This window comes from Poecile atricapillus, chromosome 2 (assembly GCF_030490865.1).
Source record: "Poecile atricapillus isolate bPoeAtr1 chromosome 2, bPoeAtr1.hap1, whole genome shotgun sequence".
NCBI lineage: Eukaryota > Metazoa > Chordata > Aves > Passeriformes > Paridae > Poecile > Poecile atricapillus.
This window is the reverse complement of record NC_081250.1, coordinates 68,264,030-68,286,369: the sequence shown is the minus strand read 5'-3', so window position 1 is coordinate 68,286,369 and position 22,340 is coordinate 68,264,030. Positions and strand designations below refer to the sequence as shown.

Here is a 22,340-nt window from a genome sequence, read left to right as displayed (position 1 = left end):
CCTTAAGCCTCTACAGATACTACAGATAAGGCTATTTAAACAGCAGTACAAATAACATATCCTGCCACTCACAGTCTCATACCATAAATAACAAAAAAAAAAATTTAGAGGTTACGTAAAGAACCACCAAAAACCAAAAGAACCACTATCGCCACAGCAATTCTAAGTTCTTTGCTGTAGCAATGCTGTACAAGCACATGAAGGCTCACATTTTGAAATCACAGTGTAAAACACCCCATTTTCAAATGTTAACATTAAAACCTACCTATCAGAGCCCCTCCGGTGCATCCTCTAAAGGGTGCCTCAAACATGGTATTATTCTTCACAACAGGTTACCTAACATTCTGTATCATACAGCAAAATGCTTCTCAGCTAATGCAGATGTGGACTTTTGATTGAAGCCTTTGGGAAACTCTCCTCACACAAAATGACACAATTCACACTGGGGAAGTCTTCCTCTCTCCCTCCCACATTTAGCCTATTTTCCTTCAGTTTCATGCTATGACTCCAAGTTCTCTACTCATGCAGAGAGCTGCAAACACTTAAATCCAAAAGCAATGCCAAAGTCACCAAAATGGGTCTGGAGCCTGTCAGAATTTGTCTCCCTGCAGCTCTGGGAAGCTTTACTGTGTGGCTGGGGAGAAAATCACCCAGTGCAGTGTGCTTCCATCCCCCATCAGCAAAAGAGAGACACAGCTCCAACCACTGCAGTTAAGACACATCAGTGACTGAACAACTCCAGTACTACAGTGGTGAAGTCTCAAATATACCTACAAACATTCTCTCTTATTTCAGTATTTTAGTGCCTCCATAGAAATCCAAGGTGAGGGATAAGGATTTCCTCTCAGAGAAGGCAAGTCAGCCCAGCATATACAACAATATTAAATCTCAGTCTGCAGACGTATAGAAACTACTATATCATCATCATCATCTCTTTATTTTTTTATTATATAAAGCAAATTTTTGCCTACACTTTATTTTCTACTTTGGAGAGAGCTACATAGAGAGACAGACACCTAAAGAATAACTTCCTCTACCAGTGGTTCAGAGCACTAAGAGCTATTACTGAGAATGGTTTCCCATCAGGAGAGCTTTGTTCCTGAACCCATTTATGTGCAGTTACAAACACACACACAGACTGTGTACATGAACAAAAACGCCACCTCTTCTGTCTCCACTTCACACTTTATTCTAAAATATATTTTGTCCCACCTGCTCGGAAGAACCCTTTTGGGGAACAAGAAAGGTGGAGAAAAGAGGTCAGTACTCTATTTAATGGAGTAGCAATAAATTGTCTTCCTTCAAAAGATGAACCTGAAAAAGGAAACGATATCTCCATCCTCTCCTGTTTTCAGTACCTGATATAAATCCTTAGGAAATGGAACCTGAAAAAAATTACTAAGCAGATGAGAACAGGAATTAACTGACTTTAGAAACACAGCAGAACTACTTGGTGGGCATTGCCCTTTTATACACTTAGTAATGGGAAGGGCAGAAACTTCCCCAAGACTCTCCAGACCATCCACAGCAACACTGGACTCTTTGGGGGAAATTAAACCTCATATTGTGGCTTTCCCCTTCAAATTGAAAAGCCCCCAAATATTCCATGGAAAAAACCTTGAATGATTACAAACAAGGAAGAACACAAGCTAATAATCAAGGTAGAAACACTCTTGGGTCTCTGGTTTCTGCTACTGTCACACCTCTTGGTTTGGAAGCAAACTGAGCATCCATTAAGAATCTCTCATCAGAAGGAACAGATTTTTTTTTTTTTTCCATTAGTGCAGAGAATCAGGCTGTCCTGTCAAGCCCTTAAGGAACAAAGCAACCATTTTTGTTGTGAGCACAGGTAACTTTCAAGGGACATCAGGTTTCCAGTGCAGAATATAAGTGAATATGCAGTCCCACATTAAATTCTTCGTCTTTTGAGAGGACTGCATTTCATCTGTAAGGTACAAATGAAACAAAACAAATTTTCCCCAAAACTAGAGGCAGAGAGAAGAGCTAACTTCCTCTTTCTTTTCCCTTATTTTTCCCTTTTAGCCCCCTACTCTACCATTTGCAAAGAAATAACTCCTCCTTCACTTTCACCAAAGAATCCCAAGAGCTCTGCTTCCTTCTGGGCTTTCAGACCAGACTCAGTCTTGTGTTTTATATGGACATCTATGGTTCTTCTTGAATTTTTCTGCCCTCTAGCTGTGCATTCTCAAATATACCCCCTCAGGAGCATATCACACTTTTCACGTGCTACTGATGAGCTGAATCATGTTTATAGAGCCTGTAAGATAAAAAGCACTTGAACACATGCCAAGATCTGTGCTCATTCAGGAAAGTTTTTCACAGACATACTAAAGCTCTGTGGACTTAGGGGGGGTTTCAGGAGATACTTCAGTGCTTTCCATATTCAGCACTACATGAGACTTTCTACCCTAAAGACCCTTAAGGTGGTTATTGAAGTCCCTCTCAGTCTATGTGCTTAGAGGTTTGTGCAGCAGCAGATGAAACAAAAGCAGCAAGCTCAGCTCCCATTTCTGCCACAGGTTCATTTCACAAGCTGTTTCTGGACCTCAATTTATCTCCCAGTCAAACGCAGAATTTGCATTGCTCTGTCATAAACTGTATTTAAGTTTACTAGGCCTAAAACTAGAAATATAGCTGAATGGTGAATAATAATTCCCAAATCAGAACAAGTGCTGAATTCCTTCTCCGGACAACAGCCCTCCAGAATCAGTGTTTAACATCTCAAACATCCTACTTCCACTCAGTAGAAAGGCACCCGTCTGGAAGAACTGTGCCTTTTCCCAGTCTCCCAGTGCTCCCAGAGCTCTCCCATGAAGCAGCGAGACAGGCGTGTGAGTAGGATGGTACCTTGATTCAGCTCTGGAAACTGTGCATGCCCAAGCTCCCAGAGGAGCCACTGGGGGAAAGGCTATCCTCCAGAGGGCAGATCAGAGCGATTTACAGACATTCCCCTGACTCAGCTTCAGGAGAAGCTCCCTCCTCTCCACCCCTGCTCAGGGACTCAGACAGTGCCTCCAATTCTCAGCCCTGTGTCTGGGCAAGATGCACAACACCAGGGATTCAGCGTTTCCTCCTCCAACTGACAAGATGCAACTTTATTCAATATTCAAAGCTATCAGTCTTAAGCTGAAGAATGGGAGACTGGTCAAAAATGCACTACAGGAAATAATTTTGTAAAGCCCTGTCTTTACAAGTAGCTAGTCATTTCAGCTGCCCAAATCAGGATACTCCAACCAATCCCAACTGCACGTGCTGCTGCATATTTCTCAATGATCCCCTTCGTGGCACTCTCAATGCTCATTAGTCACTTTTTTAAAAGTGTCACAAATCAGAACACACCCCAAGAACATCGGAATCCAACTCCTCCAGAAAAATACACTGGTAATTAACCAACAACCTGTTCCTAAATGGGATGACTTCACTGCACACACAGCTTGCTGCAACTGCTCCTAAGCAGAGAGGCAAGGAGGGGTTGAGAGACAAGGGATGCAGAAAAGGGTTAAGAACTGTAAAAGTATGTTCTTGTATTAGTGAAGTACTGCAACACCTATCTTTTCCTCTCCAGGTTTGGTAGCTTATCTGAGATTATAACAGGTACTTATGAGGGCAGAACGTAATGATTAAATGCAATATGAGCAAAGGTCATAGCAGTAAGTAACAGGACATTTTGTTTGTGTTTTTAATTAACTTAAAAAACAGACTCCATAACACAAACACTGGGGTTAAAGTCAACTCGCCCCTCCTGTATTTTATGGAGTTAAGCAGAAGCATTACACCCTCTTCTTTCAGCGAGGTTCCCAGACACATTTCCCACTCATAGCCCCTCCACCTGCATGCCTCTCCGTGCAGGCGTGACCTGCCGGTGCCATTCCAGGCCCGCTCCCAAGGCACACGGAGAGCGGCCGGGGCAGCACGAGCGGCAGGGCCACAGGCCTGGCGTGGGCAGAGATGCTGACTCACTCCACAACCCTGGCCACCTCCCCTGCACTGAAAACAGAACTGCACCAGCAAACAGATGCTCCGGCTCAGTACCACTCCCCTGGGCAAGGGCTTCCCAGCGGGATGGCCACGGTGAGAGGGAGCCATGTTACCAGGGCCCATCCTGCCCACCCTGCCAGACTACCTGAAACGTAAAGGACTCCACTGTCCAACATCTTCCCAATTCCACCCCTCACCTGAATTACTTCAGGAACAAAAAAGAAAACAAAAAGAAGAAGCAATGTGGCTGTGACCAAGTTAGTTGATTTTGTCATCAGACCATGCAGTGGTCCATCCAAAGGGCTTTCAAAACTACCCTCTTGGCCTTATTTTCATTTTTTCTGTATTTTTCTTTTGTCTCCTTTCATTATCAGCATGGAATCACCTCTGTCTTATCATTTTCCTTACCATGGCACAATTAACTCCCTCACACAGTAGCCATTGTGCTTGTGTTTATGGTGTGGCAAAAGGCAGCTTTTAACCTCGTGTGTACCTCCGGGCTGCCTTCCAAAGTGATCATCTCCACATCCCAAGGGGCAGCAAGCACTGGATCCATGGTATGGGTCAGCAGATCCAGAAGCAGGTAATTCAGGCAAAAAACACTGAACTCACAGGTTTTGGGATGGGGAGGCAAGGAAAGAAGAGTGGGCATGAGGCAGAGGGAAGGTACAGCACCATCTAAATCCAACGTAGACATTTCCAGCCTTAACAGACTGGGTGTGGTATCAGACAGCCCAGGAAGGACAGGATATTGCAGGAACCCCTGTGAGCCCTGCTTTGCTGTTTTACCAAAGGAAATATGTTTTACCATAGGAAATATGGGGTCTACATCCATCAAAACAACTGTGTACAAATGCACAGCTGGTTTAGTTCTGAGTAGGGAGAGTCAGACAGAACTGCAGGTAACAGAGTGCTTTGAGAACAGGCCATTTATTTGGATGTCTACATAAGGTTTCCAGTGTTTTCTAAATGTGTCTTTTTTTTTTCTGTACACAAAAAATAAACCTCATGTATAAAAGAAAAAAATCCATAGAAACTTACATCTGCAACAGAGACAGTGTGAGTATCAGTGGTCAGGCTGCAACCAGCAGACCTATCAGTCTCACAAGCGGTGATAACAGAACTCTTTAGCAGTTGTTATAAATAACCAAAATAATGAAAGCAATGAGCAGGAGGCATATTAAGCCTTCACTTATAAGGGGGACTTGCAATAAGCCTTACAAAGAATCTGCCTGGCTCACAAGCTTGCCTGCCAAGCATAGGAATGGTTTAAGGCAGGCCACTGTTTAGGAATTCCAGCTGAAGCATGCTCCAAGGAGATAGTATTGATTTTACTTTTCTCAAAGTACTTGCAGCACAGCACACAGATGAGAAAGCAAAAGAATTCTTTAAGTGCTACCAGGTGAATCCAGACATGAAGCAAGTTGGGGTTATAAAGCCACAGAGATGCCAAAGAATTCTGAATGCCTGCAAAACAACCCCTTAAGGTCTCTACTAAGTAATCCTAGAGATAATAAAAAAACTAATCTTACCTTTAAAGTTGCCAATGAATAAGCCAGGCAGAATCTGTGAGAAAGAAATATAGTATCAAATATAGATATCTTGTGGTAAGACAATTTGACAAAGTTCAATTTGCATACAGGATGGAACATACTACTTTAGCAGATTATTGTGAAATGCAATGTAAAACATGCTGACAACATTTTGTGCCTCATTGCAACCTTCTCAAACCAGACAGCTCTAGGAAAACTGAGCTTTGACAGCATTCCTTGGCAGAGGGGGGGATTGTTAATTGTGGGGATTCTTCCACTTAATGGAGGCTCTCCAAGGACAGCAAATGTGGTTTACAAATTACGAAGCAGCCTCGCAACACAGGCCTCCCCTGCCCCCCACAGCAGGGTAAGAGCTACCCTCATGGAACTAATGATGAAACTTCACACAGCAAAGATGATTTGCCTAAAGTTGCTAAGGAAGCTGGACAAAGCCCTGCAAAATGACATCCTTCGAGGCTTTTGAAGTGCAAAGCCATGCAAGTCAGGGCTGCAGCACTGTGGAACTCTTAGAGGAAATCACTGCAAACAGCGACTTGTGTGTTCACATAGAAAGGGAACTTCTGAAAGTCTGAAATGCATATTTCTCTCTCAAATGTACCCACTCACCCCACATTCTCAGATGCCTGCACAGGTGTCAGTTACAGGACATTCTTTAACTGGGAAGTGTCAAGGTCTGCCCAAGGACTAGCATGTGCAGTCTGAGGGCACGTGCATGCACAGACACAGAGGCAGGTGACACTGCAGTGCTACCCCTCCCACCCTCTCATAACCCTCCCAACTTGGGAACAGCAGTAAGGACATATAAAAAACAACCCAGGTACACCAAACACACATTTGTTGGCCAAGACGTTTGCTCTCTGACTCCTGAAGTCTCTGACCCACATCCTTTGAGGAGATCAGAACTGTAGTGGCAAAACCATATGATCCATTTTTCTTCAGTCCATGCTTAGCATATCACCAATACAGATATGTCAGCACTGACTTCCTACAGCCTTAGCAACACCCAATGTCACCACAACAGCAGCAACAGTCTCTCAGGCACAGCTATTTAAAGGGAAAACTCCACCCATTTAGCTCGATCCAGCAGCCGCGAAGTCCCAAAAGTCACGAAGGACTTTTCATCGGGGATTATTGCCATAGCTTCCGTTTCACTGCAGCTTTCCTGCTGAAAGGGACCCAGCTCACTACGCACAGGTTAGCAGGACCAGGAGAAGAGCCTGTAAAACAGCTTCTGACCTACCCTAACTTAAGGCATTTCATCTGGTCAAAGCGTCGTGTTCGCTGTTTATCAAGCTTCACAAAAAACAGAAAGGCTGCAGCACCTCTTGCACTCCTTGCAGCTTTGGCTTGTGCAAACATTCCTCCCTTTAGGCTTTGCTGGGCAATCACTCTCTGCCTGCTGTGCCACACCAGCTCTAAACACAGGGCTCAATTCTCCTCCCCCAAAAACAGAAAGACAGCTTCTCCGTGACCCTTGCTGTACCTTACTGCTTGTAGACCCTTGCTCGCAAATTAAAGGCCGAATGGCAGCACTGGCTCATCAAGAAAACAGTTCTTTAGTCTTGTACAAATGGGCACCTGTACATTTTGCAAAGATAGACAGCTTTCGCCCTTTTTCTTCCCTCTTCGTTAGTACAAATTCAACCTTCTTACAAAGACAGCAAAAATCCCCAAGGCAGTTTCCAACACCAGTATATCGTGTAAGGTAAAGAACCCTTACAACATCCTGCTGTCCCCTTCCATGCACACAAGACTCATGGTTTTAAGGGATAATTCAGTATTTCAAGCACTGTTGATGACACTGCTAGAAGTGCAGCTCTAATGCTGCATCCCAGGCTAGGAAAAAGAAGCCTGTAGCTATTCCAGAGAAGAGAGTACTCAGGAGTCATTGCCAAAGAGGCTAAATTCTGCAAACAAAATCACATTCTACAACAAAAGGGACTCAAGTTATGAATTAATTTCACCTATGAGATCACCCCAATGAGCTCCCTCAACTTAAGCATAAAAAATGAAAAAAATTTAAAACGGCTTTCTGGTATTTTAAAACAGCTGTCTGGTATTTCCTATCTGCAGCACAAATCTTCTATCACACCACCACTGCTATAGCATTTTAGACTCCAGGACATTATTTCTGCATCAAATGTGCATTCTCAAGAGAGAATAAAAGCCTAATTTCCAGTCACAGTTGTTAAGCTTTGACATCAGAAATTAAAGATATTGAGAAACACTGGGGGAGTTGCAGAAATGAGGTTTCTTGTGGGCAAAGGAGGAAAAATCCAGAAGTCTGCATTTGTGCATCATGAAGCAATGCTGTATGCGAGACAGGTAATTAGGACACCGTGCAGCGAAGGACAGATGTTATCCTTGTTGTACTAGTCATTCTAGAAGCAAGAAACACTACTATGGGTGAAAGCTACCTGGAAACAAGTGAATCTTCATGTCATGCTGACTAATACTTCAGCACTCCACTATGGCTGGGAACTTTCAGCTGTGTCATCTCACACTGCCTTCAGTAACTGCAACTCCGGGCTGTGCAAAATGAAGGCTGATGGCTGCTAGGGGCGTGTGAGAGAGAAGCGGTGGGAGTCAGAAGAGTAGAAAAATAAAGTGGTTGTTTTAGTGAACTTCTCAACCACTGTTACATGAATAAAAACAGTAGCCTCTTTACGTGATCCGAAACATTGAGAAAATGACCACAGGCCAAATAACCGATGTGGAAGAATGCACAACCAAGGGACAAGGACGCCGATGTCGGTCTTTGTACCTCACATGACAGCAGCTCATGTTCTCCACCTTGCACAAAGACAGAGCCCTGGAACAGAGAGTAGCTGCTAATGCTTCTGTCACTCTTCTCTGACAATACAGCTCTCTGGAAAAGGGCTTAAAGGTCTACTTTGCTGCTGTTCCCTATATCAACAAATGCTTATAATAAAGCATCTAACTCCCTGCCCAACACTGCTTCTGGCTGTGTTAGTACTGATGGGCACTCCAGACAAGTCCATGGGGCTTTCTCAGAGATGGCTGGGCACTGGAAAAGGACAAGACAAGCCTACCTTTGTTCAGTAGTACAGGAGAGTGGCACACATCAGGGAGGCAGATATGCTGCTGACATCAACTGGCACAGCTTCTCTGACTTCCATAGAATTGGCTACCTCCAATGTAACTAGCCACACCGGTTAAAATTTCTTGTGAATCCACTCCTACAACAAACAGGGCTTATCTGCCCTTTTTGTAGAGATAACACTCGAATCTTCTGAAGAGTTTACATGAATAACTGTCAGTTAACTAAACAACAACTAAACCCCAGGAAGAGCTCTTCATCAAGATCCTGTTCACAGATAGTCAGATCTTGTCACCATCTCAGCTGCTAGACTTCAGCTCCTGGAAAACATCTTTCTACGTTTCAACCACAGACTTCAACTTGAACTTTGAATACAAGTCAAATGTTTTAGACATTAAGCATGAATACAAATCAGACCACTGAGACAATTTCCTAAGTCAGACCTAACTACACATTCTGCAAAATATACATCTTAAAAATACAAGAAAAAAAGGTGTAATACTGAAAATTAATACGAGGCAGGTCAATGCACATTCACAAGCCAATTCTCCTTCTCTGAACAGAATAAGAAAGGTATGTATGAACAAATGCATGCAGTTTAATTTGGGTAACGTCAGAAGGCTTGGATGGGCTTTAGGAAAAAAAAATTAGGCCAGGCTAATTTTACAGAGAAAATTAGCAACAAAGACAAACCCCACCTAAAAAGAATGCCAGGCCTCCAGCCCTTATCACTCTAATGGCCACATAAAGTCACGTGCAATTGCTATTTGCTATGAAATACATCAGCATCATGGGACAGAAAAATAAGGAGGGGACTGTGCCACTGAGAAAGGATCAGCGTCCAGAGGCTGCAGCAGTCCCTGGAGCTCTTTCTTACCACACCCATTACAGGCCATCATTAATCCTCTTCCCTCTGCATCAGTACAAAGGGACTCCTTAAATGAAATAATCCACCATCAAATAAGCTGATTATTTTTTCCTACCATCCATATACAGCTCTACCACAAGAAACACACTTCAGCTGGAAACTAAGGCAATTTGTATTGACTGACTACACCGAGTCAAGCAAATACCCTCTACATCTATGCTTCCACTTGCCCCTCCAGCTTTGCCAACACACAAGATCAGAAGGAAGAGATGATCCAGGGGCACATTCAGAAGGTGGCAAGTTCCAGGCCAACATGTGGGACCCCTACAAATATAAACCCTGATGGCCAGTACCCAATATGATTGTAGCCTCCTTAAAGGAGCCAGCCCCTCCCAAACTGCTGAACATCTCAAGCTCTTGGATATAGCTATAAGAAAGGAGAGAAAAATCCAAGTAGTGTTATGCTTGTCCTGAAAGCACCAGGTGGGACATGTCAGGGCAACATTTAACAGAATTAAAATGACTAAACTGGTCAGTCACAAATTGCTAATTCCTACCCACATAGTACCACAGTAAAATGTAATGCAGCTTCAGAGGGCTGAGAATTGTCCTTTTGGTTTTATTTTTTTTCTCCCCAGACTGCAACTTAAGCATCCCATATTGTGTCCCTCTAAACGTTCTGATAATTTCAAGCGTTCCAAGAAAAATACTACAAACATACCAGAAGTCTAAAAGGAGTTTTTCTAGCTGCATTTCCTCCTAACTGGCCATTTCTCGAAGGGTAATATCAATGAGCAGCTAATATCACAGCATTATTCCTAGACTTTGAAAGCAAAAACTGAGAGAAAAGGACCAAGGGAGGTGCTACCTCCTACGCATTAATTCAATTCCTCAGCAGCCCGATCTTTTCTCAGCCAAAGGTTTCTGTTTCAACGTCTCTACCCATAGGATGGAAAGGCTTCCCCTTCCAGATGGCACACTAAGCACTCTGGATGTTTGTTCATCAATCTAACTTCCAGGGGCAAGGATGTCTGACTGGGACAACATGTGAGGAGCTATTTCTAGCTGTTCTCTGCTTTGTCAGAGGCCACACACACAGCAAAGCTACTCCCAAAGCGCTCAAAGCAGGATGAAAGACAGAGGAGATGACTCAACTTCTGCTCCTCATAGTAAGCTATATATAAAAGGCGAGTTACCACCACACTTTCAAACCTAGGTTTAAAACAGAGGTGGAGAAAAATCACAGTGGTCCCTACATAACCACCATGACATGCCATGGGAATCGGTGCGTACAATAAGCCCCCTACTGCCAAAAGGCCAACACCCTTTGCAAAACAGATCCATCTTCCTTCCTCGTCCTCACTGGGGCCGAGCGCTTTCCTGTCCCACGGACACCGGGCGGGCCCAGCGCTCCAGCGACAGCCCGTGTCCAGCGGCTGCTCCGCGCCTCGGGAGCGGAGCGAGCTTTGGCCAAGTGACACGACTCGGTGCCACGCTCGCTGACAGCCCCACGCCCGGGTCCTGCCGCAGCTCAGGGGGCTCGGGCTCTGCCTCACGGCAGTCCCCAGGGCTGGGGCACACAGAGCGGGCACTGAACCCCGGCGCCGGGGGCACGGCGGCTCTCGCCGACCGCCGAGAACTCGCTTCGCCCGGGAGAGGAAGCCCGGGCACCTTACCGAAACCAGGGCCCCCCTCTCGCCCGCCCGCCCGCCCGCGCTGCGGCTGGGGAAGAGGAGGCGGCGCGCCCCGAGGGAGCGGCGCGGCCGCGATCTCCGTGCCTCCGCCCTCGCCCCGAGGCGGGGGTCCCCCAAAACCGAAGGGAAAAGCCCTCTTGCCCTGGCCTTTGTTCCTGGAGCGGGTACCCGCGGCGCAGGGGCGAGACAAAGGCGGGGGCGCCGCGGCATCCCGTCCGCCCCGAGGCGGGGAGGGACCGCCACCCCGGCTCCGCTGCGCTGGCCCGCGCACATGCACTCGCGCACGGCGACAACGACGAGTGGGGTTACCTTGTTCATCCCATTCCCCATGGCTTAAGCGACCCGCACGCCAGCACCGCGGGAGAAGCCGTCGGCCGCTGCTGCCAGCGGCGGGTCGGCGTGCATGGGATAGTGCTTGCCGAGGGGGGACTGGGGACGGGCTAATTGCTAATTAAGGGCGGCCGCTGCTCGCCGCTGTCGGACAGGGCGAGGCGCATCCCTCTCGCCCTGGCCGCGGCCGTCGCCCTCCTGGATGCCGGGCAGCTGGGGGCGGGTTTCCGCTCGGCCGCCCCCGGGAGCGGCGAGAGCCGCGGAGCCGCGCTGCCAGGAACCACCTCCCGCCGCCGCCGCCTCCGCCCCACGCGCGGTGCGGCCCCCGCGGGCCTCCCTGGGGCTTGTAGTCCGCGCCGCCGCGCCGCGCCGCCCCGCCCGCCCCAAGGAACTACGCGTCCCAGCGACCCCCGCGCCGCAGACCTGCCCCCACCTGCCGCGGCCGGCGGCGACCGGCGGGCGTTCCGGGGAGGGTGAATAAGCGTCGGCCGCGGCGGCGGAGGGGCAGCAGCAGCGGCTCTGGCTCGTGTGGGTCGCTCCTCGGCACGGACTGCCCGCCGCCGGTGTGCCCAGGGAGGGCAGGGCTGCGGCATGCGGTGCGGGAGCGAGCAGGTGCTGCCCGGCCGCCTCTGCCATCCCGAAACGCGTTTGGTTTCGGCTGTGAAAGGATTTTGGCAGGAGGCACCGGGCCTTGGGCACCGGGGACTGCTGCCACAGCCTCCCGCTCCCAGCCCTCGCCGCTCCGGTGTGCCGGTGCCCAGGAGTGAGACAGAGCCTCGCCCGGCCGCCTGTGCCCTGTTACGGCACCTGCGGTGGCTGCCGCTGTGTCATGGCAAGCACGCTGCGGGCAAGCTGGGATCACAGGTAGACAAAGGACTTGCATGTCCTTAACTCAGACACGCAGGAGAGAGCAGATAGTTAGAAACAAACATCACAACGTCATAGTGACTCAGATGGGAAGACGCTTCTGGAGGCTGCCTGGTCCAACCATCTTCCTCATGCAGGGAAAGATGCTTTTTGCTGAGCCGTGGCAGGCGTGGCTTCAAAGCCATGCTCACTACCACCCTCATGCTTTGCTCTCTAATGCACAGTTAAATGTGACATGGTAGAGCCGCATCCCTCTACCCATGAGGATGTGTTTTTTCGAGGTGTGGTGATGGGGATCTGGTGGTTAATGAGGGAAATTTCTTCCTAAGAGTGAATTTGGTAGTTGATATACACGGTTCAAATATGCAGGGGCAGGATACTACTGCATAAGGTCTCTCAATAACCAGTGCAGTAACACTGCCTAAAAAACCCGAAGTCCTTAGTGGCTCAAGTGTAAGACAGAGGAGGATGTGGCCACCATCAGATTCCCTGTGCATTTATACCTGTGTCAGTGGCAGATGCGTGTAAAAAGTGAAGATGTCATTTTTTGGGCACACCTTGGTAGGACTAGGCAGGTCAGGGGCATCTGCAGTCCAGCTATGTCCAGTGAAAGGGTGAAAGATGGAGAACATGGTAAAGCCAATGGGCCACAAGGCCAGGTATGAAAAAATGGATTGATGAACTCTGTAAAGGATAGGTTAGTGACAGGGGACTCTTACCTACTGTCAGTGGTTGCCAGAACAAGCAAACTCCAAAGGAAAAATTTCACAACCTCCAGTTGCAATCAAGCATTGCCGTCCTTGCACTACCCTTGACAGCGCCTCTGTTTCCCTTTCCTTAGGCAACCCTTGGCACCTGTCTGCTTGACACCAAGACAGAGAATGAGCCTTCTGGAAAGCTGAAGAGTCACAAACCCACTCCCCATGGGGTCAGATCAGTGTGCACAGAGACAGGGATCAGGACCAGCCTGATCAAGGGCTGATGTCGTTCCCACAGAAGCCAATGGCACACCTGAAAGCCAACAGAAGTTAAGCTTAGGTACATAAAAAGACAGAAAAACATTCCTGAACCTCTCCCTCCCTGAGGGTCAACAGAGTTTGGGGGCTGTATCATGTCATCACCAGCCTCAAAAACATCAGAGCAGTCTCTCTGTAAGGCCAGGAAGAATAGCCATCAGATTTAATGTGCTGCCCTTCTTTCTCCCTCCCTACTGCTGAAAAGCTCACAACAGTGAGCTTTATCTCATATACTGTCTTTAATATTTCATTGGCAAAGCTCTCCAGAATGTAATTTACTTTATTCTCATGCCACACAAAATATGAATGAGGTCCAAACAGTATGAATCACGGCTTTCCATAACTGCTAAACACATTATATCCCCGAAGTGAAAGTTGTCAGAAACTCTGGCAAGAAAGATAAAAAGTAAATAATATCCATAATAACTGCAGGGATCTGTGTTGTGCTAAGAGGTCCAGGATAACTGGAGGGCCTTGTGGTCAATTTGCTGGAAGCCTGGGTTCATTAATTTGCTTCCCCATAACTCAGTTCCTTTATCTGAAAAACATAAATAACACTATTTCTGACCTTTTTTCAAAGAGCCCTGGAAAAGTACTGTGCATGGGAAGTTCATGTGAAATTATTATATTAGGCAATACAGATGTAATACAGGTATTTCTAACTTAGTATCTGACATTTTTCTGAATAGGAAGTGTTAAACATCCTCATTCTTCTGAATGGGAAGGGTGATCCTCTGTTTTAATTTCAAGTTTTGTGACTCTCTTCAGGATTCCTACTTCAGCCTGCAGTGTTTTCCCATATTAAACTTTTACTGCATGCATGCAACGTTTTACAGTGAAAGAGCAAAAATCAGAGTGGAAGAATATAACAGACCAAAATTAAAAGGCAATGAGAGGAAATACACTTCTCTCTTAAACATTTACCCTTGTGTACAGTATATCCTTTGCCTCTCCACACATCTACGGGGGAATCCTGATACCGTTGCCAGACCTGCCAGTCTCTTACCCAGTTATTCCAAAAAGTGATTGTTTTAGTTCTTCAGCCAATTTTTTTTTAATAAAATACCATAGAATGCATTTATTGGGGCAGGTCTTCAGGAAGCCTAAATCCTCATAAAGAGTTTATTTGTTGTCACTTCTCAAGATTCCTTGTTACTTCTCTTATTCCTTGTGCTTAGTATCTGCATTGTTTTTAATATTTTAAAAGTTCATTTTAAAAAGCAAGCTATCTTGAGATGACTGGAGTGAATAAATGAACTCAGAAAAAAGAGAAAAGCTCTCACTGAATCTCATAGTCTTCAGTCAGTATCTCTGAAAAGAGATCACTTTAGCATTGCCTGTAATCCCACAAATCCAGGGATTTTCCTACTTCTTTGTGATATGAGGATCATAAATTGAGTAATCCCCACTTCTTGACTTCACACACAAATATATCTGGCAATGTCAAGCCTTCAACAGCAGTGACCGTCTTCTAGGCAATTGCCTGAAAACTAACAACCAACCAAACTGATAACGAAACTGAACCCTCTTAAAAATTCGACAAAACTTCTGCTTTGACAGTATGTTTAGCTTACTATGTTAAAAATAAGTAAGTAAATACTCTCCATTTCTTATCTTCAGATCTCACTTTCTCTAAACCCTAAGGTCACATGCAGCCATGGGCAGAAGGCATGTCAGCTATCCGTGATCTGTCAGGAACTGATAAGACCTGGGCTGGGTTCCTGGGAAGCAGCGTCACAACTTAGCTCTCAGAGGTGGCAAGAAGGGAGATAATAAAGGATGATTGGTCAGAAATAGCCAGTGGGATGGTTTTTCTCTGAAACAGAGTAATTTGACAGAAAATAACTTTTCCATCAGAAATAAATAACAAAACTTTAACTTTACTCATAAATAGCAGTGGGTTTGTTTTCTAACTGTGCTGGGAGGGAGATCAGTGGTAGGGAAAGACCTCGGAAGCCTTTTCTTTTAATATTTCTATTTGGTAATAAACATTGCCAATTCATTTCAAAACCCATTTTCTCTGGTTAGAAGAGATAACACCTTGATTTACTGCCATGCAGTCTCAGACCAAAGTTCATTAGTAGTTTGATAAATTCACCGTCTTAAGGCCAAATTTGGCTTTTACTGTATCTCTGTGAATCTGCAATTGCTTCATCAAAATCAATGATTTTGCAGCAAGCTTTAAGTCCTGAAAATGAGGGGAATTACCACTGTGGTTTACTTCAGCAAAAATCAGCTTTCAGGAAGCTGCTCTCAACAGGCAGAGTAGCTGGAAGACTGTAATTCTGCCTTGTACTCCTCTTGCTTCCTCTTTCCATTAATGGATAATATCAGCAGTTTATACAGTATGCCAGGATGTGAGGGCTGAGCCAGGAGATGAGACCAAAGTGGCACAAAGAAGGGCTTTGCAGAAGGCAAGGCTTAAAAAAAAAAAAGAAAAGAGCCAACAATTCAGACAGAAGGAACAATGCCAGAGAATGGCTGCAAAAAGCATGTAGGATACTTTAGATGTAGGTTAGCTGCCATGGCAACCATGTACCAAATTGCTCCACTTATGTGTCTCTAAACCTGCCAGCAGCTAATTTTGTTTGTAGGTACTTCAGGCTTTAAAACAAATTAAGCCACCTTCAAACTCATGAGGGATTGCAAATGACGTGCAGATACTGGGACTGCTGTGGGATGCTTGGTTTATACCATTTAGAAAATAGACATAGAAAAAATAATAGCCCTTGAAAATTCTGATTTCAGTAAGTGGCTAAAAAATACATAGTTTCTTTAACGTTCATAGGAGGCAGTTTTAACCCTGCATTTGTACTGCTTTGCCTTGCACATATTTATCAGCCTGATAGCAACCTGATACTTTTACCTCAAATGTGTTTATAAGAAAGAAAGTGGTCTTAGCAGCAGCTCTGTTAATTTTTCACTGCAGGAAACTGCCATGTTATAAAAAGAAAAAGACATTTTCTTTTATTCCAGGATTCTTTGGAAGTACAGTAAAATCTTAGATCCCTAAGGAATAGAAACAAGGCTATCAAAGAGCATGCTGCAAGGCACATGCATATTATTAGTTACTAAGAATAGTCCATTGCTGAGTGTGAGTGAAAATATCCAAATGCATTCCCTTGATAAGTTAAGCATGTATTCCTCTCTCTGGGCACACGTCAAAGTGTCCTCAAATGGAAAAATAATGTTATAATAGCCTAACCTTTACTTCCAGGCCATGTACATGTAATCCTAGAGAAACACAACAGAGCCTTCACAACACCTCTGTGGAGAAGGCCTACAGACTATTATAGCCACTGGACTCCTCTTGAAAACTCTGCAGAGTAGAAAGAGGTCTGGTTTTGATCTTCCCACTGAAACTTGGTGAACATCATTGAGATGTTCAGCCATTACTTGAGAGGCATTAGGGCTTGACCCCCCAAAATCAGCGGGAATCTTTGAATCAAGTGCACAAAAAGCTGTGGTCAATTCCAGGAGATTATTCCCCATCCCTCCATCATCAAATGATACTCACTGTAGAGTGTGGTATTCGGTAATCAGGGCCTGCCTCCTGGCAAAATGCTGGACAGAGATCTTTATTTTGATGGCATTTTCCCTATAGCTTCTCCTTAATGGGATTTGTCATAAGATCTCCTGTGTTTGAAAAATTGAAAACAGTTCTCAGTTCTATATTATGTTTTCTTGGCCAAAATTTAAGATAAATAGCCCTTAAATATCACATATGAAAAACCAACACAAATAGTTATGCGACCACATTCTCCAAGAGCATCCAGCTACCTTGTGAGACCCTTGCACTGTTGCTTTTGTGGCTCACTCTTGATGCAAGAGTGTTATCGTGCAGCATTAAGGATTTGTGTATTAAGTATTAATGATTTTTCTTGCAGAGTTTTCACTTGGTTTCATTATTTTTGCCTGTTGCAGTTATCTGCGACAGCAGAGTTGCTCCAAAGTTGCTTCTAAGCTATGTGGTTACCTAAAAATTCTGGCTCCAATGCATTTGTGATTCAGCATGTCCAGGACACTTCATTGTTTTGTCTGGGTGTGGTCTGTAGCACAGCTGGGAACAAGAGATGCGTGGAAGCAGAGCACTGAGCATGCTTACAGCCAATAAACCTGCCTCTTGTGTGTGTAGGTGTAAACCCTTAAGATGTTCTCAGGTTAAGAGGCAAACTCAGTGCCCCTTCTGCCCCTCCTGCCTTCTGCAGGAGTTAAGTTTAAGTTATAGTTAAAATGTGTTTTCTTTCTAAGTATATAGCCACCTGAGACACCCTGGATCAATATGATTGCAACTGCAATGGTTAAGTACCTTGCAACTTGGCAGTGGTTAAGTACCTTTGTGGATGTGAATCATATCAAGCTCAGGAAGCAGTAACAATGCCAGGACTTCAAATTCTGCTGTTTGAAAATCCTTGTTCTTCTAACATCATCCCCTGCTGAGCACTGTGTCTCCTGAGGAGAGTATCCACTGCTGACAAGCCATCCCATTGATGTGACCCTGTTAAGCACAGATGAACACGTGATGTTGATATGTAAACCTGTGCTCCACTGCACATGGTGTAAATTCAGGGTCATTAAACCCATATTTTCAGATGTTATAATATCCATTATGCTTTGTCTGGCATTACAGGTGCAGTCATCAGTAAAGCTGTGTCACAGAAGCATTACTATTCTGGGATGGCTACTGTTTGCTTTCAGGTTGGCATTTCACTGGTCTTCTTTTCAACTCCTTCCAAGCTGAAGGAGTGCCTCCTTCCAAGGGAATATCTGCTGGAACTGCTGATACTCTCTTCTCCACTTAGACTCTGCTCTCTAAGCTGATGTCTGTCTCTTTGCATCTACTGGACACCTTGCAGTTGCAGGAGATATTGCTACATCTGTCTCTGAACTCTTCAGGCGTTACTGTGATGTTTTATTGTGGTGTTTTGGACTGTCAGTCAATTCCCATGCTAAAGCACCAGGACACCAAGTAAGTTTCTAAACTGGCAAGGGTTAATACAGGGTCTCCTTGTGATCTCTTCTGAGGCTTTTTTGTGTGTTCTGATGCTTTGGTCCTTGGTCTGGAATTTGAGACATTGGTTCTCGGGTTATGTACCTCCATGGTTTCGCTTTCCTTTGTGACTGCAGGTTAGATCTACTCTCTCAAAGTGTTCATTTCACATAAGGATATAAAAGCAGCTGTTCTAGCCATTGCAAAGATTTGCACAGCTCCATCTTCCCTCAGCAGTGGCAAGTTGTGGACACCTATGAGAAACAGGGTGAATACAGAAGGTTCCTTCCTCTTTTATATCTTCCAGTTTCTGGCAACCATCAGGTCAAGTTTGTGAGCCAAGGGCACACCCTGTCCCTGAACTGAATGTTAAGCTGGTGTTTTTGTGGTAACATTTACAGTGACTGCAAGATCTCTTTCTCAAGTGACAACTGCTCATTCAGAAACAGTTATTAGGGCTGCATTTATTAGGGCTGTATTTTTCACATATGCACTCTTTTGTATTTATCAGCATTGTATTTTTCTGCCATTTTACTACCCAGTTAGTTAATAATGTGATCCCTGTGTTACTTTCTCTGGTAGGTTTTGGTTTTGACTGTTGGAAACAGCTTTGTATCATTAACCACTTTGGCTATTCACCATCTTTTTCCAGCCCATTTGTGGATGTGTTGGACAATGCAGGACCTGTCCTGATCTCCTGTGCTTGCCTTTTTGAAAATTCCTTTAATTATGAAAAATGATCAGTAGCTCCCACCTTTGTTTTTCATCCTCTAACCTATTACTAATTCACAAAAGGATCTTCCTTCAAACTAAGGCTTTTTAATGAGCCTTCTGAGGTTTGGAGAATCCTGTGAAAAGATTTCTGAAAAATGCCATTACACAAATGCTGGGGGGAATCAGAATAGGGGGAATGGTGGAGAGAAAAGAGATGTATTTGTCTTTGAGACCAGAAAGGTTTTATTTTTTCATAAGAAAGTCTTCTTATGTTTAAACTTCCCCTTAACCTGAGAAAATGGTCTAGTCTTCCAGAGCACTACTTGTGAAAAGGCAGCATATTTCCAGCAAAATCCATCTGGCAATGCTGATAACGTGGGCTGAATGTTCAGCTTATGAGTAGAATTACTAAGTTTTTTTTTCATTTACTCATTTCTTTGAACCCAGTTTTGTAAGCAACAATACTTTTGTCTCTTCATAGTGAACAATTGTACTCTGTTCAGAAGGAGTCAAACCCACGGGAGGGAATGCAATACCCAAACTCCAGTTAGACTTGGGTGGGGTTAACGCAAGTTCATACTGAAGTCCATGAAGGCATAGTCAGGGTTTGCATTTTTACTGCCTAACAGGAACAGCTTATGCTGCCAGTGAAGTCAGAGTAGCTTAGTCACTGATTTCAGTAGGAAAAGGAACACCATTTGTCATACAAGATTCCCTTGACCTATCTTTTTGTAAATAATGAAAGAAGACATTTCAGGAAATTTCAGAGTGTCTTTTTTCATTTGATTATTCTTCCACCTGCCTTGATGGTTACTTTATTTGTCATCTGTCAGAAAATGAAACTCAGTTTATACTCTTAATATCCGAATAGAGCTATAATGCATGTACATGGGCTTGTATTTAGGAGTGGTGCCAACACTGAGTAATTTTAATATATTATATGGTTGATAATATCTGAACAAATATTCTACAATAAGTCACTACAGAAATGAAGGTAGGTTTCCTGTGTGGCTTACAATATTATACTAAAATACAAAAGAAACCTGACTGGGTTTCAGTTATGAAATAATAGATACTGAACCATTTTCAGGTTTGCTCCATATTGCCAAAGTGTTTAAACAGGTGTGTTTCACAAAGTTTGTGAAACAAAAGCTCACCTCAAAGTAAATCAACATTAGGAAGCAAAACCAGTGCTGAGTGATAGTGCTTAAAAACTGAGAAACAAGAAGGGTTTTAAACAGCAACTGAAAAGATGCTTTGATGGTTTTTAAAACACTCCCCTATAGTCTAGAAACATGTTAGAGTTTTCTGTGATTATGTACAAGACACTACATCTTTTATCAGGCTGGTTCTGTAATTTGGATTATGCCTATCAAACATAAACATTTTTATTGTAATATGAGCATGTCAGCAGTTTTTGAAGGTTAAGAAAATATGCTTATGAGCCTAACTGCTAAAACATTCTCTTTTATCTGGACCATTACCTTATGTGTACAAATGGGGGAAAAGGGCAATAAACCTAAAAGCCTTGTTAACTTCACTTGACCAGCCATTATACTTATGGTTTGTAGGAACAGGCAAACCCCTTTGCAGTGAATGCACATGTAGGCCAAATATTGTTTGCTGAACTCAAGTGGTGTCTGTAATCAATACCTTAACTTGATGACAGCTGAGAAAGTACCTTTCCCTTGCACTGTGAGCTGAGCACCTCCCATTGCTGCAGAACGACAGGTGGCCTCCCTCTGAAACACACAGCAGTAGCACTGGCAGGAGTATTTGGGTCAAAGACTGCTAGCAGAAGCAGAGGTGGATAACGTCACCTGAGGAGAGATTAAGAAAATCTTAAGAATTCTGTCTTATTTTACATAAGTCCCTAAAACCTTGAATTCATTTGAATTCACTGAAGGAAAATTGCTTCATGCCTTTAAGTGTACAGAAACCTTGTGACAGCAGGGCTTGCATTGTGTAGCTCTCTGACATGACTTAGGAAGATAAGACATGAACAATGGGGAGTTATTAACATGAATAATTTTCCATGCAAATTGGAAGCATTGCAGAACAATAGGATAGCTCTGGCTTAATGGCATCAGGTTTTCTGCAGAGCTGAATATAAAATATCACAGTAGGAAAGAAATAATGGAGTCAAAAGCTGCTAGAAAACACCACTTTGAAAAATTAGCTCAGGCAGGTGGACCACAAGATCCCCTTTCCTGGAAGTGTTTCCAGAAATTCAGCGCCCAGAAAACATGCCTGGAAAGCCAGAGCTAAAGAAAAACCACAGATTTTCCAAACCTAAAGAAGTTTACAAATACAATGCATGAACCTAAACATCTTCACCTTCTAAACATATTCACCTTCTTTCCACACCTTGGGGTCAGCAGGATTATGACAGATGCATTTGCATCTACAGTAATCAAATATGTTGCATCCTTCAATGTAGGAAACAGAGAAGAAACATAGAAAGATAAGCAAGTTAACTTTTTTCCATGTCTCTTTGTGTGTTGTCGTATTCAGGAGAAAGGATGTAGGAAGGAGGAGAGCTAGTGGAAGATGTAATGAAAGCTACATGTTTCTTGGGGTAGGTATTTGCTGATCTGATTTTACCAAGACTGTATCTCTGTTATATGTGATACAGTTCACAGCTGAGCCGCAGAGCTGGTGCTAGTCCAGGTGGCAATATCTTACACTGGTTGAAACACCAATCCCAAGAAGCTCAAAGGAGAAAAAGTTCTCAAAAAAAACCCCCAGCTGTTCCACTCCCTGTCTGTTCTGTCGTCTTCTTGCTCTCCTCCACTTACACACACCTGACACCTGTGGGAGTGATCCAACAGAAGTGTTTCTATTTGACATTTTGGTGGATAGTCTATGGAGCAGCAGGATGCTCTCTGAAACAAGCAGACCTCTTTTGATTTATTCACTCCAACAGTGGAGATAATTTCAGAGCACAAATGACAGGAAATAATTTTTTGTGCAGTTCATCAGCAAACAGAACAGGCCAAAGTACCAACTATTGTGGAACAGGAGCTATGACATGCTGCCCATGCTGAATATTCAGTGCTTCTCTGCCTGTAAAAGAAATTAAAAATAGAACATTCATAAAAAGGGTTGATTTTGCTGCATATGATTGTGTGTTCAAAAACTCCCAATGTAGTTTATGTTCTATTGGAAACCAAAAAGTGACAACCAGCCAGTTCCAGTCCATCAAGTGCAACACTGACTGAAATCAGCAGAGCTGAATCACTTGCCCC

General features: G+C 44.3%; 1 protein-coding gene across 5 annotated transcripts in view; it reads right to left on the bottom strand.

Annotated features, from left to right (window-relative positions):
* Positions 1-12,403, bottom strand: part of DUSP22 (dual specificity phosphatase 22) — a 44,093-nt gene extending 31,690 nt beyond the window's left edge. Inside the window, exons 1-2 of one of the 5 annotated variants that reach the window (XM_058831452.1) lie at positions 11,939-12,403; positions 5,532-5,565 (exon numbers count right to left, since the gene is read on the bottom strand). In XM_058831452.1, the coding sequence (XP_058687435.1) occupies positions 5,532-5,565; positions 11,939-12,388 (484 nt within the window). In that variant the 5' untranslated portion in view covers positions 12,389-12,403. Of the gene's footprint in view, positions 1-5,531; positions 5,566-8,605; positions 8,759-11,484; positions 11,802-11,938 lie in introns of those variants that run through there. The other 4 variants (XM_058831455.1, XM_058831453.1, XM_058831456.1 and 1 more) reach the window with 4 other exon arrangements.
* Between the last annotated feature and the right edge of the window lie 9,937 nt (positions 12,404-22,340).